The sequence below is a fragment of the Oryctolagus cuniculus genome, chromosome 7 (assembly GCF_964237555.1).
Source record: "Oryctolagus cuniculus chromosome 7, mOryCun1.1, whole genome shotgun sequence".
NCBI classification, from domain to species: Eukaryota; Metazoa; Chordata; class Mammalia; order Lagomorpha; family Leporidae; genus Oryctolagus; species Oryctolagus cuniculus.
The window spans coordinates 158,149,174-158,166,684 of NC_091438.1; the positions used below are offsets into that span (position 1 = coordinate 158,149,174).

The following is a 17,511-nucleotide window of genomic DNA, read 5'->3' on the forward strand; positions in this document are numbered from 1 at the left end:
GAGTGCTCTATCTAAGCGCTGGCTCTGAGTCCCAGCTACTCTGCTTCCCATCCAGCTCCCTGATAATTCTGTGACTATTTTCAAATTCATTTAATATGAGTGAGGCTGACACATTTTTCTTGATTACCATTTACATGAAGTGTTTAGAATAGGCAAACCTTTGGAGACAGATTGGTAAACCAGTAGCTGCCTAATAGGGGACAGGCTGGGTGTTGAGGATGGATTAGAAGCTGTACATAGCTAAACATGACAAGCATAAGGAAGCTACGGTTTCTTGCAGGATATTCATGTGTCTGGGAAGGCAGCGGGAGATGGTCCAAGTACTTGGGTCTCTGCCACTCAAACGGGAGACCTGGATGGAGTTCCAGGCTCCTGGTTTCGGCCTGGACCTGCCCTGGCTGTTGCGGGAGGAACCAGCAGATGGAAGATCTCTCTCTCTCTCTCTCTCTCTCTCTCTCATCTGTCTTTTAAATAACATACATAAACAAATCTTTAAAAAGAAATCTTAACTGAGATGGAGATTTTGCAACCTGGAAGTAATCAACTTGAATGGAATGTCAATATGTGGCACAGGTTTAGGGGTCAGCATAGGCATAGCTAGTGCAGGACAGAAGGCTGGTGACTCTTATTAGGTCACAAGGTAAAACCTGTGGCCCTTGGCAAACAGCCTGCATGCCAACATGGCCTGTAATGCTATAGGAACTGGCTGAGCAGTTCAGAACCGGACTCTCACTGGCTTTGGAGCAACTTAAGGCAGAAGTCCCACAAGGGCCAGACAGACCTGAACTGCAGCTTGCTGACTGGCGGACAGATCAAGGGAATAACAGCTCTGCCTAGGGAATGTCCCCAGGACACTCTGAGCTTACTCCCAGCCTGGAAGTGTGGGGCTAAGGAAGGCTGGAAAAGCCAGCTCCTTCCACATGCCCAGGCCCAGCAGTAAAGAGCTGCAAGGACGTCAGGTCCCAGCAAGAGAATCTTTTCCAAAGCCCACTTCAAACAAACCACACCCCAAAGAAAAGAGATAATACTCAGAAGGTAAAGGCAGAAACTCCTGAGGGAGAAGGACAAGGCCAAGGACAAGGCCAAAGGAAACACCCCAGAGATCAGAACCAGGGCTGCCACAGGAACTCACACCAGCACCCAGGCCGAGAGCCCCACAACTTGGTCTGGCAGGAGCTGTCTGAGGCTGTGCACCGCAGTGGGTGTGTGCCCCAGTCTTCCCTCTTTCAAATGGGAGTTGTGATTTTCACCATCTTATCCTATCCCACCACAGCATGGGGAGCCAGGGGTAGCAGCGGATACCTTGTGTTTTAATCTAAAAGTTTCTAAACTGTCCATCACCGGGAGACTCTACAGAGCCTGAAAGTGATTTGGGGCTGTTTCTCTTAGGGAAGTGTTGAAAATTTTGGGAAGATGGAGTTGGAAAAAGGACTCGGGCCGCTCTCCCTTTCTAGTGTGGGAGAACACTGAGCTGAACAGATGGCTGCCCAGTAAAAATGGCTTTTCAGCCTCCCTAGTACCTGTGGCCATGGGACTAAGGTTCTGGCCAGAGAGGTGAGCAGGAGTGATCCATGCAACCTCCAAGCTGTTCCGTGAAACAGAAGGTACCAGGCCTCTCTTCCCTTCACTGCTCTCTACCTAGAATGTACATACAGGGGCCACAGGATGGGACCCACATGTTACGAAAGTTGCTACAAGACAGATGCCACCTGGGCCCCCAAAGAGCTTCCCTACCAGCCCGGGCCTCCTACCCAGACTTCTATTTAGAAAGAAATAAACGTGTCTGGCTTCGGCAGCTACCATTTCATATCTCCCATTTTTACCAATCAACTTGACTCAACAGCCTCATACCTCACACCCAACCCACCATCCAACGCAGTGTGGATACCTGGCCATCACTCGGCCTTTTCCCACTTCTCCACCACTAACCCTGCTGCAGACCCGCACCTCCTCTCTCGCTGGGGCACCTGCAACGGCCTCCAAACCCTTCTCTCAGCTTCCACTCTTTCCCCTTGAACCTTCACAGCAGCCTGACTGTTGCAAAACATAAATCAGAGTGTAAGCCCAACGAGGGCAGAGAGTTCCCTCTGATTTGTTCACTGGTTATTCTCCTGATCTAAACAACGTTGGGCACATACCGTACTTCATCAAATCCAAGGCTCTAAGTTGTACCATTATGTTTCACATCACCAAGAGAACACAGTACTGCCCGTTAAACCGGGAGAAGCAGTCCAGGGACAGAGGAGTGTTCCGGCACACCAGGTTCTCCACGCTAGGAATTTCTTTCAGAGAACTGTGGGACACCTCTGACCTCCTGCACTGCCTCAGCAGGAAAGGAAACTGTGTGCAGTTAGCTACAGCGTTTGTGGCCACCTCACACAACTGGGCACTTCTGCCTGTGCTATCAAACAGGCAACTGTGGTCGCTCTTCCAGAAACATTTCCTCTACCAATGCAAAATGGATGCCACACTGCTGTTTTCATTCTTCTCTGCATACAAAGTAACACTGACTTTCCTGCTAAACCAAAGTGTCATTTTTTGAAAGGCATTTAAAATAGCAACTAAATGTAACAGGTGTAGCACTTGAAGGGGCTACAACAGGAGCAGGTATAACCAGCCTTGCAGGTAAACAGGAAATGACAAAGGCTGTCACAGCCGCCACTTGGCCCACGTGATTACACATGGATTACAGGGAGCATCCCAATTTGAAAGAGCTAAAATGTGGATGAGAACGGGGAGAAGGGCATATCCCAAGTGACTGAAACACAGGAGAACTCAGTACTTTTTGGCTGAATCAGTGACTTCCTCTCCTGCCTCTGTGGCCCCACCCACACCTGGCCTCCTTGCTCCTGGAGCAGGGAGGGAGGGATGTGTCCACTCTGAGGAATCTGGTACTTGCTCTTCCCTGAAACCCTTTCAAAAGCCACCTCCCCCGACACATCACCCGCATCCACACGGTCCACAGCTCCCCATCCCTTTAGGCTACTTCTTTTTCCTCACAGCACTTATCACCAAACAACATCTGACGTGTCTGCTTAGTGCCTGTCTCCACTCACCAGAAGGAAGCTCCATGCAAGCAGGGCGCCCCTGGTGTGGGCCATGCAGCAGGCACACTAGGACTGCAGAACGCCTGTTCACAGGCACACACCTCCACCAGACACAGCCCACGTGCTCCCTCTCTCACAACTAAAGAATGAAACTGCCCTGGGCTTCCAGTGGCCAGCTCACCTGCTGTTTGGGAGGGGCCTAGTAAAGGGATTGAGAAGGCTGGAGTCAGACTCTGGATTAGAATCCAGGTTTTAGGGGCCAGCACTGCGAGGCAGCAGGTAAAGCTGCTGTCTGCAGCGCCGGCATCCCAATGGGTGCCAGTTCAAGTCCTGGCTGCTCCACTTCCGATCCAGCTCGCTCTCTACTATGGCCTGAGAAAGCAGCAGAAGATGGCCCAAGTCCTTGGGCCCCTGCACCCACATGAGAGACCCTGGCTCCTGGCTTTGGATCAGCATAGCTCCAGCCACTGTGACCATCTGGGGAGTGAACTAGTGGATAGAAGACACCTCTCTCTCTCTCTTTCTACCTCTGTCTCTCTGTAACTCTGCCATTCAAATAAATAAATAAATAAATCTTTAAAAAGGGGGGGGGGGGCTGGTGCTGTGGCACAGTGGGTTAACGCCCTGGCCTGAAGCGCAGGCATCCCATATGGGCGCAGGTTCAAGACCCAGCTGCTCCACTTCCTGTCCAGCTCTCTGCTAAGGCCCGGGAAAGCAGTAGAAGATGGCTCAACTTCTTGGGACCCTGTACCCACGTGGGAGACCCGGAAAAAGCTCCTGGCTCCAGGCTTCAGATCAGCACAGCTCTGGCCGTTGCGGCCATCTGGGGAGTGAACCATCGGATAGAAGACCTCTCTCTCTCTCTCTGCCTCTCTGTGTAACTCTGACTTTCAAATAAATAAATCTTTAAAAAAAAAAAAAAGAAAGAAAGAAAGAAAGAATCCATGTTCTATCACCTACCAGTCATGTGCCTCTGGGCAAGTTACTTAGTTTCTATTAGCCTTCCTCTTCTAATCTGAAAAATGGGCTAACAGATACCAATCTTACTAGGCACACAGTAAGAGCTCAGTAAGTGTCAGATAATCCCATCATCATCATTGTGTGTCTCTTGCCTGAAATAAACCAAGAGTGAAGGGGCCTGGGAGGCTCCTACCGGGCTTTTTGAGGAAGGCAAACCCCAGTCATGAAGTGAGTGGCAGCAGTCATGCACCCTGCTGGGGTAGGGAGCCCTGGCTAGGCCTGTTCCGAGGACGGAAAGGCAGAGGTGAGCACCGCAGAGAAGGCTCCATGATGACTCATCTCGGCAGTCAAAACAAACTCACCTGTTTCCTGCAGAATCTGGAATTCCTCACTAAACCCAGCCCTTCTTCCCCCCAGCCAGCAACTGAGGCGAGCCCCCCCACCCTTCACACTCAGGTCAGTGAGAGTCTGGATGTTCTGCTCTTCCGCTCCCGCCATGCCCGCTGCCGACGCCTCCCTGGGCTGGAGGCCCTGCCGCACTCCCGGAGAGCAGCAACAGCTCCCGGCATCGTCCCCCATCCTCAGCCATTCGCTTCCAGTCACCTCTCTGAGCCCCTAGCGTCCCTCAAAGGCATTTCCGAGTCCTCCGGACAAAGTTCAAACCCCTAAGAACTGGTGCCGGCCACTCCCCCGGGGAGGTCCTGGGCTCAGCGGCCCCACCCCCAGCCTTTCCTGCACGCGCAGTCCCAGACCCAGCTGCCTGCTACTCAGCATCAGGGACCACTTTTTCCTGAAAGGCTGCGCTAAGACAGTGCCCACCAGGCGTCCCTCCTTGTCTGTCTGTCTGTCTCCCTTCTCTCTTTCTGAGGCAGAGTTCCCATCTACTGTTTCCTCCCCAAATGCCTGCAATCCAGGTCCCCCACACGGGTGCTAGGAACCCAAATACTTGGGCCATCAATTTTTTTCTGAAATCCACTCATAGTCTTATCATTAATTTACATTTTCATGAACTTTTTGAAGCTCTCCTGTACACAATAATTTTCAAAATTATTTTTGCACCAAGATTAACTTCTTTTAATTCCACTTCCCATGAACTCTAGGAGGTACTTTTGAATTTATATATAAGCTGCGGGGATTTATGGTTAGTTGTTGTGTAGTAAAATGTCATAAAAGGAGCTACTGAGCCAGGAGCCCTGCGTTTCAGTTCCAACACTGTGACTTCCAGGCCGCATCACCATGGACAAGGTATGTAACCTAAATCTGTCTCCTCACCTGTAAGATAAAGGAACTAGGCCCTGCCTGACGTCCTGTTCCATCAGATGAGAGCACACTGTGAAGTGCCGAGCAAAGGGCAGCCGTCCAGGGCTGTTAGTCAGCGTCAATCCTCTCGCACTTCCAAAACACTGCTGAAAAGTCCAAGGTCACGCTTTGGGCATTTGGGAAGAAACACTTAACACTCCTCTCAAAGCCTGACCACACCTTGAATTCCAGCCAGCCATGCTGCAGATGAACTAGGTCACAGAGAAGACTTAGCAAAAAAAGTCATCTCTAGGCAATCCCATCAGCACTGCTGAAACACAGTTTAGAAGTCTGCCTCACCCCTCCCCCAAGTTATCCCAGTAAAAACGAAACACCTGAGGAGGCTTCAGATTGACTATGACGTAAACGATGCTTAGGAACGCGGGTGCCTGATGAGAATGACCTCAGTAATGTACTACCCGTAAATGACAGACAGCACTTAGGAAGTACCTGTGAAGAAAAGTGCAAGAGTTCAAGGTAATCTATGAGAGGGACCAAAAGGTGCTCACACTGTAAAATCTTCTAAGTCTGGTTATACTGTTCTTTATTTTCACATTGTTAAAATAGGAAACTCCACCTTATCAAATATCCTAATTTAGGTTGAAAGAACACAGTCTTGCCTGCTTTAATCCTGAAATGTTATGCTTGAGTGTTCAGTAATATAAATGCATTATTTTCTAATCCATTCAAAGCCACCTACCATATCTGTGACACAAGATTCTAGCAAAAGACTAACAACATAAAGGCAAAAGCTTTGGATGTGTCGCCACTGAGAACTACTCACCTAACAAGAACTTAAAAAAAATTAGACAGTTTCCCCAAAAAACTACTCTTTCTAGGTTTTATTGAGAGTAAAATATAACTGTTCCTTTGTGCTTTCAGGGCAAGTAATTTACTGAAGATAATTTCATATTTTCCTATATATATTCCTATATATAGTGAGTTTAATTTCTCACATTTATTTAAAATTTTTGCTGACCCTGAAAAAAGTCTCTCCTAGTTCTCCCGTAAAGGTTACATGTATTCCCTGTAAGGTCACAAAAGCGTTACACCTTCTGAGAGCTCTGGCTAAATGAAGAGACACATTGCAGATCACAGAGTAACTTCATTCAGTCTGTGCACTTTCTTGCTTCGAAAACAACGACTTGGTGAAAACTCAAGCATGTGGAAGCCTCACGACCAGGGACTAACGAGGTCATCAACAGAAACGTCTGCTAGTGACAGGTCTACTAAACACATTCTTTGCCTGAAGAGAAGTCACTCGTCAGAATTCTTACTGAAGGGATAAAGGAGACAGGAGAGATACTTTTGATAGTTCCCACCTGAAAGAAAGAAATTGTCTCCCAATTTAAGATTAAGTTCCTGATGTATTTGGGGAAAACACCGTCAGTTACACAGCACAGGCAAACCTGACTTCACACCCAAGTTCGCCAGTATCAAAACTGTGTCCTGTCCTGCCTGACCCTTAACCCACGTCTTGCAAGCACCACGCCTGGAGAATTTCAGCAACTGGAGCAAACACAGTGACGGTGCTGGAGCTAAAACTGGAGAGGGAAGTCGTCTAGAGCGACCAGCCTGATACATGACTGCGAAGTTTAGAAGCCAGCGGAAGAAATGACCAGGTAGGGCCAGCAGGGCCCAGAACGGGAAGCTCCCAGTTTGGAAGAAGGCAGGAAAAAGTCCGTAGAAGTAAAGAGACTCCTTGTACCCCAACTGCCACTTGTTCTTCCTTGTTTTCTTTCTTTCTTTCTTTTTTAAGAATCTTACTAAGCAAACTGTAAAACATCATGAAGGGAATCGGTACAGCGTCTCTCCGAAATGAAAACAGGACAGAGTTTACGAAGTTACTTAGTTCTGGTTCAGGCTCTGGTACAGCCAAACACAATTCTGAGAGGAACAAGAACCAGGAAAAGGAGGACTGGAAGACAAGGCTGCCAGAAGTCGTCACGGCTCCGCTAAATGACTAGAATTCAGCGAGAATCCTCGCACATGTTGACAAGACACATATGTTGTTAAACATCAAAGAAATCTGTCTTGCAACCACCCCCAAACACAAAGGCATCTGATCAACTTACACGACGTCAGGGCCACATGTCTGGGCTTTCAAACACTCCATACCCACCGTACGTTCCGATTCCATCCGAAACTAGCCCTTCGATCCCAGAAGGCACACACGCGCCATGTAACTCGACGTCCATCCTGCAGAAAAGCACGACCACCCCACGACGCTCCCCTCGTGCTCAGACCCCAGAACGCTCCAAAAGCAGCAATCGCAGTTCCGAAGAAAGAAAAAGAAGGCAGCAGGGTAACACCGGAGACCCTCGCAGGCAGTCATTTTGTTCCGGGAAAATGTCATGTCCATTCCGTCCCCGAGCCCAACAGCCGGGCACCCCCGGCGCAAGCCCACCCGGGTCGACAGCAGCAGAGCTGCCAAGGAATTCAAGGTGTCCCCGCGCCCGCTCACCTCATCAGCGCTCAGCTCCTCCATCGCCTTCCTCTTAATGGTGAAAGGCGTTCGCGAGAGGTCCTTCTGTTCTCGAGACCGGGCGGGAGCGAGGAGTGTGGAAGGTTTCTACCAGAGGCCGTCCGGTCCCCCGAGTGGGGGAGGTTTCAGAATTGCATAGTCAGAGGTTAAAAAATAAGAACACGAGGCACTGAGCTGCCTGGGCTGAGGTCGCTCCGCCCGCCCGAGGCTCGTCCGGCCGCCGCCGACTACCTACTGCCTCCCAGGCTGCCCGGGCGAGGCGGCGCGGTCCCCGGCTCGGCTCGCGCCACCAGCGTGCTGTGTCTCGGTGGCGGCGGCGCGGCAGCTGCGTTTCCTCCAGCAGAGCCGGCTCTCCTTGCCACCCCTGGCCCCTGGCGGGAACTGCTGGACTGCAGAGTGGGTGCCCCGAGGTAAGACGACCCCACAGCCGCCCTGGCAGAGCCCAGTACTGTGTAGGAAAGCCCCTCCCCTCCCAAAGCAGGCCGGACACGCCCCGCCGCCACGCCAGAGCCTGGGCAGGGGGGAGGGGGAGGATGGGATTCGAGATGCTCACGCTGGAAGAGTAAATCTTCCTACCCCTCCACCCCTACTCTTACCCCCTCGCCCCACCAAGTATTATTCATCAAAACAACAGGGCGGCCATCTTTGAAAGGGATCACGTGACCCCGCCAGAGAGGCGGGGCTTCTGGCCCTTGGACGCGGCAGCCAATAGGCCGCGGGCGTCGCGCCGCCGATTTCCTCTCGCCTGCGTCTTCTGCCCGCCCCCTCCTCCCCCCTCCCCGGCCGCAGCGCCGGGCGGGGGGAGGGGCGAAGGAGGCTGCGGGCGGGCAGGGGGCGGGGCGGGCGTTGCCACGGCAACGGCGCGGGGGCGGTGGGCGCGACGGGCCGGCCGGCCGGGCCCAGGTAGGCTGGCGGCGGCGGCGGCGGCGGAGGGCGGGCCGGCCACGGGAGGCTGGGCCTGGAGGGGGCGCTCGCCCGCGGCCCCAGTGGCCGTGGTGCCCTCGTCCCTCCGCGGTCGCAGGGACCTGGGAGCCGCCGAGACCCGGAGAAGGCGGCGAGCCGTGGCTCCCGCGCGGGGGGCGCGCTCTGCCATGTTGGCGGCTCCCTCAGGAGAAAGCGCGGCGCCGGGCGGGCGGGCGGGCGTCGGGGAGCGTGTGCGACTTGCGCCTGAAGGAACAGTCCCTGCCCTGTGATTGCGTTGGTAAAATCTGAACCAGCGAGGGCAAGAGCGACGCAGAGGAGTTAGAAAGGCGCCCCTCGTGGGAACGCGCCGCTTCTAGAACCTGCGAGGAGAGTCCGGCACGCGCCGGGACCGCGGGCGTCGCCCCGGGCCGCCGTGCTCCTGGACGCGGGGCTGAGCGGGAAGGCGCGGGGGGACCTCGTGAGAGAGGCCGAAGCGCCAGTGGCCGCGGGGCCCTGCTGTCCGGGAAGGGGTTCTGGAAGCCGGAGCCCGGACCCGGGGACGCGGGCGTTAAAGCCAGCGCTGCGTTCTCTTAGCGCCAAGTGACAGTCGGTTTACGAACCCAGCGCGTATTGTCGGTCCAGCCCTTGCTAAATGGGGCTTTTATAAATAATGCTGCTGTAGGTGTTCCTGTACAAGTCTTCGTGCGGACTCGCGCTTTTATTCCTCTTGAATATATACATACCTAGGGGAGAAATTGCTGGGTTGTGTGCGCAAGCTTTTCAGGACCCGCTAAACTGTTTTTGGAAAGCGCCTGTACTACTTTATGTTCCCACCAGCAAGGGATGACGGCCCCGCCTCTTCCTACAAATCTTACTGTCCTTCGCATTACGGCCACCCGCGATGCGATAGCGGTCTGTCTGTCGCGCTGTTTTTCATTTCACTAAGGGATATTGAGGTTGAGCATGTTTTCACTGCTTTTCTTCCTGGATAAACATCTGTTAATCGTTCCTTCATTTTGATTGGTTTATTTGTCTTATTCCATCATCAGCATTCTTTACTGAATGCCAGCCCCTTATCAGGTACCATGATTTGCAAATGTTTTCTCCCAATCTGAATTGTCTTTTTTTTTTTTTTTTGACAGGCAGAGTCAGAGAGACAGAGAGAAAGGTCTTCCTTTTTCCGTTGGTTCACCCCCCAAATGGCTGCTACGGTGCTGCGCCAATCCAAAGCCAGGAGCCAGATGCCTCCTCCTGGTCTCCCATGCAGGTGCAGGGCCCAAGCACTTGGACCATCCTCCGCTGCCTTCCGGGGCCACAGCAGAGAGCTGGACTGGAAGAGGAGCAACCAGAACAGAATCCGGCGCCCCAACCGGGACTAGAACCTGGGGTGCCGCCGCCGCAGACAGAGGATTAGCCTAGTGAGCCCTGGTGCCGGCCTGTGAATTATCTTTTCACTTTCTTTTTATTTATTTTTGGTTGAAAGGGAGAGAGACAAAGAAAGAGATCTTGCACCTGCTAAGCGCACTCCCCAAATGTCTGTAATACCCAGGGCTGTGCCAGGGGGAGGCCAGGAGCCAAGAGCTCATTGCAGGTCTCCCACGTAGGTGGGCAAGGACCTGGCTACTTGAGCTGTCACCGCTGCCTCCCAGCAGAAGAGCTGGGACTGAAATACCAGCTGCTGGTTCCCAGAAGCAATTTAACCACGTGCTGAATGCCTGCCTCCTTCTCACCTTCTTGTTAGTGTCACTCACTGAACAAAACATTTTCATTTGACTTAGTCCAATTTACCTGGTTTTTTTGGTCACATGCTTTTGGTGTAATATGTTTACAAGACATAATCATATTTTAAAGATTTTATTTGTTTAAGAAGCAAAGTTAGAGAGAGAGAGGGAGAGACAGAAAGGTCTTCCATCTGCTGGTTCATTCCCCAAATGGCAACAAGGCTGGAGCTGAGCTGATTCGAAGCCAGGAGCCAAGAGCTTCTTCCAGGTCTCCCACGTGGGTGCAGGGGCCCAAGGACTTGGACCATCTTCTACTGCTTTCCCAGGCCATAGCAGAGAGCTGGATCGGAAGTGGAGCAGTGAGGACTAGAACCAGCACCCATATGAGGTGGATGAGAAACCTCTCTCTCTTGGTCTCTGCAACTATGCCTTTCAAATAAATAAATCTTTAAAAAATTTTTTTTTGCTTTCCCTGAATTGTTTTCCTGTGACACAAATATCTCTGTCTACAAATATGTAATATCTAGCACATAGTAGGTACACACAAAAATATACAAGATTGGGACCTTTGTTTGGCTTAGCAGTTAAGAGGCCGACACCGCGGATCACATCAGGGTATCTTGCTTCCTTCCCTGGCTGTGCTGATTCCAGCCTCCTGCTAATGTTGACCCTGGGAGGCAGTGGTGATGGCTCAAATCGTCAGGTGCCTGCTGCTGTCTTCAGTCTGGCCTGGGGACATTTGGGAAATGAACTGGTATTGAGAGATCTCTGTTTCTCTGCTCTGCCTTCAAAATAAAATACATAATTTAAAAGAAAAGATAAACCAGCATATTGCTCACCTCTTCCAAATCCCTCAGTGACCCTCCATTGTACTTTTTTTTTTTTTTTTTAACAGGCAGAGTGGACAGTGAGAGAGACAGAGAGAAAGGTCTTCCTTTGCCGTTGGTTCACCCTCCAATGGCCGCCGCGGCCGGTGCACTGCGCTGATCCGATGGCAGGAGCCAGGTATTTATCCTGGTCTCCCATGGGGTGCAGGGCCCAAGCACTTGGGCCATCCTCCACTGCACTCCCTGGCCACAGCAGAGAGCTGGCCTGAAAGAGGGGCAACCGGGACAGAATCCGGTGCCCCGACCGGGACTAGAACCCGGTGTGCCGGCGCCGCAAGGCAGAGGATTAGCCTAGTGAGCTGCGGCGCCGGCCCCTCCATTGTACTTTGACTTAAACCAGGCTGTGTCTCATGACCCGTGTGACCCCATGTGATTTGGTCTCCGCTGCTGCTTTTCCCTCTTATACCACCCTTCCTTCCCCTGTGCCTCAACCCCACCAGATTTCCATCTTGAATAAGACAAACCTTTTCCTTTCTCAAGGCCTAGGCAGACACACCGAGTGGTGTTTCCTTTGCCGGAACAACTCTTCCCCTGGCTTTTCGCATGGCTAAGGCCCTCTTATTTTTCAAGTCTTAGCTCATCCCCTCATTCATCCATTCATTAATCTTTCAAATATTTATATACTTAAAATATATAAGTATTTGCATTGTAAGTCCTGTTCTAGGAGCCTTTTTATTTGGGTCCTTCATGAAGCAGACAGTAAAATAGAATGAGACATGAGAGAGTTTTATTTGGGGAAAATGCAGGTGAGGAGTAAAGGTGGAGAGAGGAGGTGGGGAGAGCCTTCCGACGTGATGGATGCAGCCCTGCTGTCAGGGAAGGGACAGGGCACTGAGCCTCCCCCTGCAGAGCAGGGGTCTACGAAGGTTTCCAGCCAGGCTGACGGTGTCCTTAGCCAAAGTTGCCCATGAGAAAAGTCCCACTGTTGTAGGATGGTCCCTGCCTAGACTGAGGCCAGTTCTTCTCTCTGTGGCAAGAAGGAAATCAAGGAGGTGACATAGATGAAAGTTTGCAAAAAAGCAAGACGTACTTCCATGCACAGCCAAAGTACATACTCAGGAGGGAGTGTGGACCCTGAACAAGGCTCAGAGCTGTGCTCTAAATGAGCTGGCAGCATGGGGAGCCCATGTCTGGAGTGGGCATAATTGAATATTCAAAGAGGCTGGAGTTTGGAGTGGGGATTGGATGCCACCCATTTCCTTGCCCTTTTCCAGAAATCTCAGAAACATCATGGCATGAGTTACAGGATGGGAATGGGAGTGTCAGCATGGTAATTTTATTGTGATGACGTTATATTGACCTGAAGGTCATCTCAGGGACACAGCATGCAGCCATATTGGATATTTGCAGCTGACACTGGTTCCAAGTTGCAACATTGGGGAACTTGTGGTCTTCTGCTACAAACAATAGGAGGGGAGTTTGGGCGGTGCAAGGTAGGGCCAGGGATGGGCACTGCGCAGAAAGGGAGGGTTAAGTGCCCATGTGGCACAGCAGGTTAAACTGCTGCCTGCAATGCCAGCAATGGCATTTTGAGTCCTGGCTATTTCAGCCCCCCACTAATGTGCCTGGAAAGGCAGCAGCAGAAGACCCAAGCATTTGGACCCCTGCCATCCACGTGAGAACTCGGATGGAGTTCCTGGCTCCTGGCTTCAGCCTGGTGCAGCCCCAGCCATTGGAGCCAATTGGGGAGTGAACCAGCACTTGGAAGAGCTCACACTCTCTCCCTCCCTCGTTCTCTCTGTCACTTTACCTGTCAAATAAATACATCTTAGAAAGAAAAGAAAAAAAAATCCCACACATCTCCACATGCAAGGATGGCAGAGTCCCAGCTCCTCTGCTTCCAGTCTAACTCCTGCTAATATTAACAGCTGGGAAGATAGTCGAAGATGGCCTGAGTATTTGGACCCTTGCCTCCCATGTGGGAGACCAGGATGGAGTTCCTGACTCCTGGCTTCAGCCTGGCTCAGCCCTTGTTGTTGAGGGCATTTGAGAAGTGAACCAACAGATGGAAGATTTTTCTCTCTCTCTGTCGCTCTGGCTTTCAAAATACAAAAATAAATAAATAATTTATTATTTTTAAAGGGCAGTTTGGGGGCCGGTGCCATGACTCAATAGGCTAATCCTCCACCTGCAGAACCACACACCGGGTTCTAGTTCTGGTCAGGGCGCCTGATTCTGTCCCGGTTGCCCCTCTTCCAGGCCAGCTCTCTGCTATGGCCCGGGAGTGCAGTGGAGGATGGCCCAAGTGCTTGGGCCCTGCACCCCACGGGAGACCAGGAGGAAGCACCTGGCTCCTGGCTTCAGATCAGCACAGCGTGCCGGCCGCAGCTCATCGGCCGTAGCGACCATTTGGGGGGTGAACCAACGGAAAAAGGAAGATCTTTCTCTGTCTCTGTCTCTCTCTGTCTCTCTGTCTCTCTCTCTCTCTCTCACTCTCTCACTGTCTAACTCTGCCTGTCCAAAAAAAAAAAAAAAAATGTACAGGGAGGGAGGTTGATTTGAGCAGCACGGGCTAGACTGATGTGTGGGTGAGCCAGGCTGCTGTGCTACCTGTGCCAGGGTTGGCAAATGTTAGCTCCTCTCTGCTATAGCTACCTCCCTGCTTACAGCACCACCCCTTATAGAAATGATTCGGAACTAACACACCACACCCATGGGAGCAGCCATGGGAAATGTGGTTTTCTCACAAACACTGTGGTGGAGCCAGAGGGGCAGCAGGTGGAGGCGTCGGCCAGCCATGCACCCTCAACAGGAAGTGGGAGTGGCATTCCATGCTGCCACGCACGTCGGAAGGCAGCACTTACTTCCTATCCCTTGTGTTTCCATGGAGGAGGGAGAATTGCGTTGCCTTCCAGATTCACTCTGCCATCTTCGTCACTCATCCGCAGTGGGGTGGAATGAATTTTCTGACCAAAATTTTGAAGTGCGCTGAACTCAGTACCATCTCTAGCACCTGATACCCTGGCACCCCGTTACCCCGGGCTTACCTGCCTTCAGGGAATGGAAATTCGGGATGACTGTCTGCTGAAACACGATAGCAAGGCAAGCCCTGTCCCAGCACAGGGTCCCCATGATGGGCTTTAGTGGATTTATTACAAGAGGAAGAAGGACCCAAGCCAGCATGCTTGCTATGTCTTGCCATGTGATACCCTCTACCTCTTGCATTGCAGCTAAAGGGCTCCCATCAGATACTAAGCAGATACCAGCTCCATGCTCTTTTCAGCCACCAGAAACTGAGAGTTAACTAAAATCCTGTTCTTTATAAATGACAGTCTCGGGTATTTTGTTGTAGCAACAGGAAATGGACTGAACCAGTGCTGTCAGTTAAAATTAATCCAGGAATGGCTGGCGCCATGGCTCACTAGGCTAATCCTCCGCCTTGCGGTGCCGGCACACCGGGTTCTAGTCCCAGTCGGGGCGCCGGAGTCTGTCCCGGTTGCCCCTCTTCCAGGCCAGCTCTCTGCTGTGGCCAGAGAGTGCAGTGGAGGATGGCCCAAGTGCTTGGGCCCTGCACCCCATGGGAGACCAGGAGAAGCACCTGGCTCCTGCCATCGGATCAACGCAGTGCGCCGGCCGCAGCACGCTGGCCGTGGAGGCCATTGGAGGGTGAACCAACGGCAAAGGAAGACCTTTCTCTCTGGCTCTCTCTCTCACTGTCCACTCTGCCTGTCAAAAATAAATAAATAAATAAAAAGAAAAAAGAAAAGAAAACAATTAATCCAGGAAGGGAAACAGCACTGCAAACGGATGGTCCCATTTCAGTTAGGGAGGTCACTGAGCCAGTGACCTTTGGGGAAAGCCCTGCCAGGAGTGAAGAAGTGAGCCAGCTGGGTATCAGCCAGACAGCATGAGAAGCAGAGCAGGTGGAAAAGGCGAAGACCCTGAGCTGCGAGCAGGCAGGGCAGGTGGCCACGTAGGCTGGAGCAGTCTCTGCATTAGGGAATGGTGTGGACAACTCCGTGGCTCTTTAGTGTAAGATGGGAGCTGTTGGAGAGTTTTGAACAGGGCAGGGACAATGATCTCTTTGATGTTAGAAAAGGACCTCTTTTTGGCTGTTGAAAATAGATCATAGGGGGGCTGGCGCCGCGGCTCACTAGGCTAATCCTCCACCTAGCGGCACCAGCACACCGGGTTCTAGTCCCGGTCGGGGCGCTGGATTCTGTCCCGGTAGCCCCTCTTCCAGGCCAGCTCTCTGCTGTGGCCCGGGAGTGCGGTGGAGGATGGCCCAAGTGCTTGGGCCCTGCACCCCATGGGAGACCAGGAGAAGCACCTGGCTCCTCCCTTCGGATCAGCGCAGTGCGCCAGCCGCAGCGTGCCAGCTGTGGCAGCCACTGGAGGGTGAACCAACGGCAAAAGGAAGACCTTTCTCTCTGTCTCTCACTATGCACTCTGCCTGTCAAGAAAGGAAGGAAGGAAGGAAGGAAGGAAGGAAGGAAGGAAGGAAGGAAGGAAATAGATGAAAGCCCTTACTGGCCTGCACCATTTTCCCCCTCCTCCACGTGAGGACATGGAGAAGGCTCTGCCTATGAGGAACAGGCTCTGACCAGTCTCCAACTCGGCTGGCACCTTCATGTTGGACTCCCCAGCCATTAGAACTATGGGCGATACATTTCTGGACGATAGCCAGTTACATAGCCCCAGTGGATTAAGATAGGAAACTAGAGGCAGAGACCAGCTTCCAAGTGAGAGGTGCAGTGGTCCCGCTGTGAACTGACAGGTGGCAGCAATGAAGATGTGCTCCACTTCCGATCCAGCTCCCTGCTAATGGCCTGGGAAAGAGCAGAAGGTGGCTCAAGTCCTAGGGCCCCTGTACCCACGTGGGAGACCTGGAAGAAACTCTGGGTTCCTGGCTTGGGCCTGGCTCAGCCCTGGCTGTTGGCCATTTGGAGGGTGGACCAACAGCTGGAAGATTCTCTTCTCTGCCTCTCCCTCTCTGAAACTCTGCCTTTCAAATAAACAAATAAATCTTTTTTAAAAAGGAGAAGAAGGAAAAGAAAAGGACTCCAGCCTAAGCTCATGGGGTCTCCAACACGAAGAGGCGGGCGATAGGGAACGTTCCTCTCCGTTGGTACATTCAGTACCTGTGTTACCACCTCGCTAGCGGCCACCTGTTTCAAAGGAAGTCTCAGAGCGCAGCTGTGGCCTGCAGAGTTCTGGGAAGCGGGTTTCCAGGTGATGTTCGGGTGCATTTCTCTGCTACTGCCTTCACACAGAGGCACTGCCTACGTTCCTGAAAAATTACACCAGCAGTAAACTAGCAGGAAGATTCTTAATTCTTGCCTGTTTCTCTCGGGATCTCATTTTCTCTGTTTTAGAGGAACATTTTGTTGTGAAATACAGCACACCTACAGAAATGTGCATACACAAGTGCTGATCAAGTAAAGTAACCGTAATCACCACCTTGGTCCAGGAATCAGGCGTAGGGGACCTCAGTGGCCACTCCCGTGCCCCCAGATCCTCATCACAACCCTGCCCGTAGGTCTGAGGGATTGAAATCCTGACTTTCATGCTGCCAATTACCTTGTTTTTCTTTATAATTCTATCATCTAAACCATATAGTTTAGATTTTACTTACTTTGGGATTACATGGAAATGAAATTATACTATTGTGGTTTTTGTATGTTACTCTTTTTTTGTTCAACATTGTAAGATTCACCCATGTGTGTTTAGCTTGCATAGTTGATGTGTTCATTGTTGTATTCCAATGTATCAATATATCTTGAGTGTGTCTTTCTAGGTTTGGCAGTTATATACAGTACTATTATGAATATTTTTGCTTTTGTGTCCTGGTTCACCTAAGTATTTGCTTCCAATTTTTATTTTACTTGATAATAACACAATCTCTCTCTCTCTCTCTTTTCTAAAGATTTATTTATTTATTTGAAAGGCAGAGTTACAGAGAGGCAGAAGCAGAGAGAGAGAGAGAGAGAGAGAGAGAGAGAGAGAGAGAGAAAGTCTTCCATCCTCTAGTTGACTCTCCAGGTGGCCACAATGGCCAGAGCTGTGCCGATCCAAAGCCAGGAGCCAGGAGCTTCTTCCAGGTCTCTCACAAGGGTGCAGGGGCCCAAGGACTTCAGCCATCTTCTGCTTTCCCAGGCATAGCAGAGAGCTGGATCAGAAGTGGAGCAGCTGGAAATCAAACCGGCACCCATATCGGATGCCAGCACTGCATGCGGTGGCCTTACTCGCTAAGCCACAGCACCAGCCCT

At 51.6% G+C, this 17,511-nt stretch overlaps 1 protein-coding gene and 2 long non-coding RNA genes across 7 annotated transcripts in view; 2 read left to right on the plus strand and 1 right to left on the minus strand.

The window, feature by feature from the left end:
* Window positions 1-8,473, minus strand: part of UBE4B (ubiquitination factor E4B) — a 128,691-nt gene extending 120,218 nt beyond the window's left edge. For 2 of the 3 annotated variants that reach the window (XM_017346595.3, XM_008265943.4), the window contains exon 1: window positions 7,771-8,473. In XM_017346595.3, coding sequence (XP_017202084.1) covers window positions 7,771-7,794 — 24 coding nt within the window. In that variant the 5' untranslated portion in view covers window positions 7,795-8,473. The remainder of the gene's footprint in view (window positions 1-7,770) is intronic. The other variant, XM_051858091.2, reaches the window with a different exon arrangement.
* The window catches only part of LOC127493646 (uncharacterized), a 31,691-nt gene continuing 22,241 nt past the window's right edge, over window positions 8,062-17,511 (plus strand). For all 3 annotated transcript variants that reach the window (XR_011390897.1, XR_011390896.1, XR_011390895.1), the window contains exon 1: window positions 8,062-8,201. This is a non-coding gene — a long non-coding RNA (uncharacterized lncRNA). The remainder of the gene's footprint in view (window positions 8,202-17,511) is intronic.
* LOC127493645 (uncharacterized) lies at window positions 8,786-10,481 on the plus strand. Its single transcript, XR_007924117.2, has 2 exons — window positions 8,786-8,992; window positions 9,837-10,481. It is a non-coding gene; the product is annotated as an uncharacterized lncRNA (long non-coding RNA).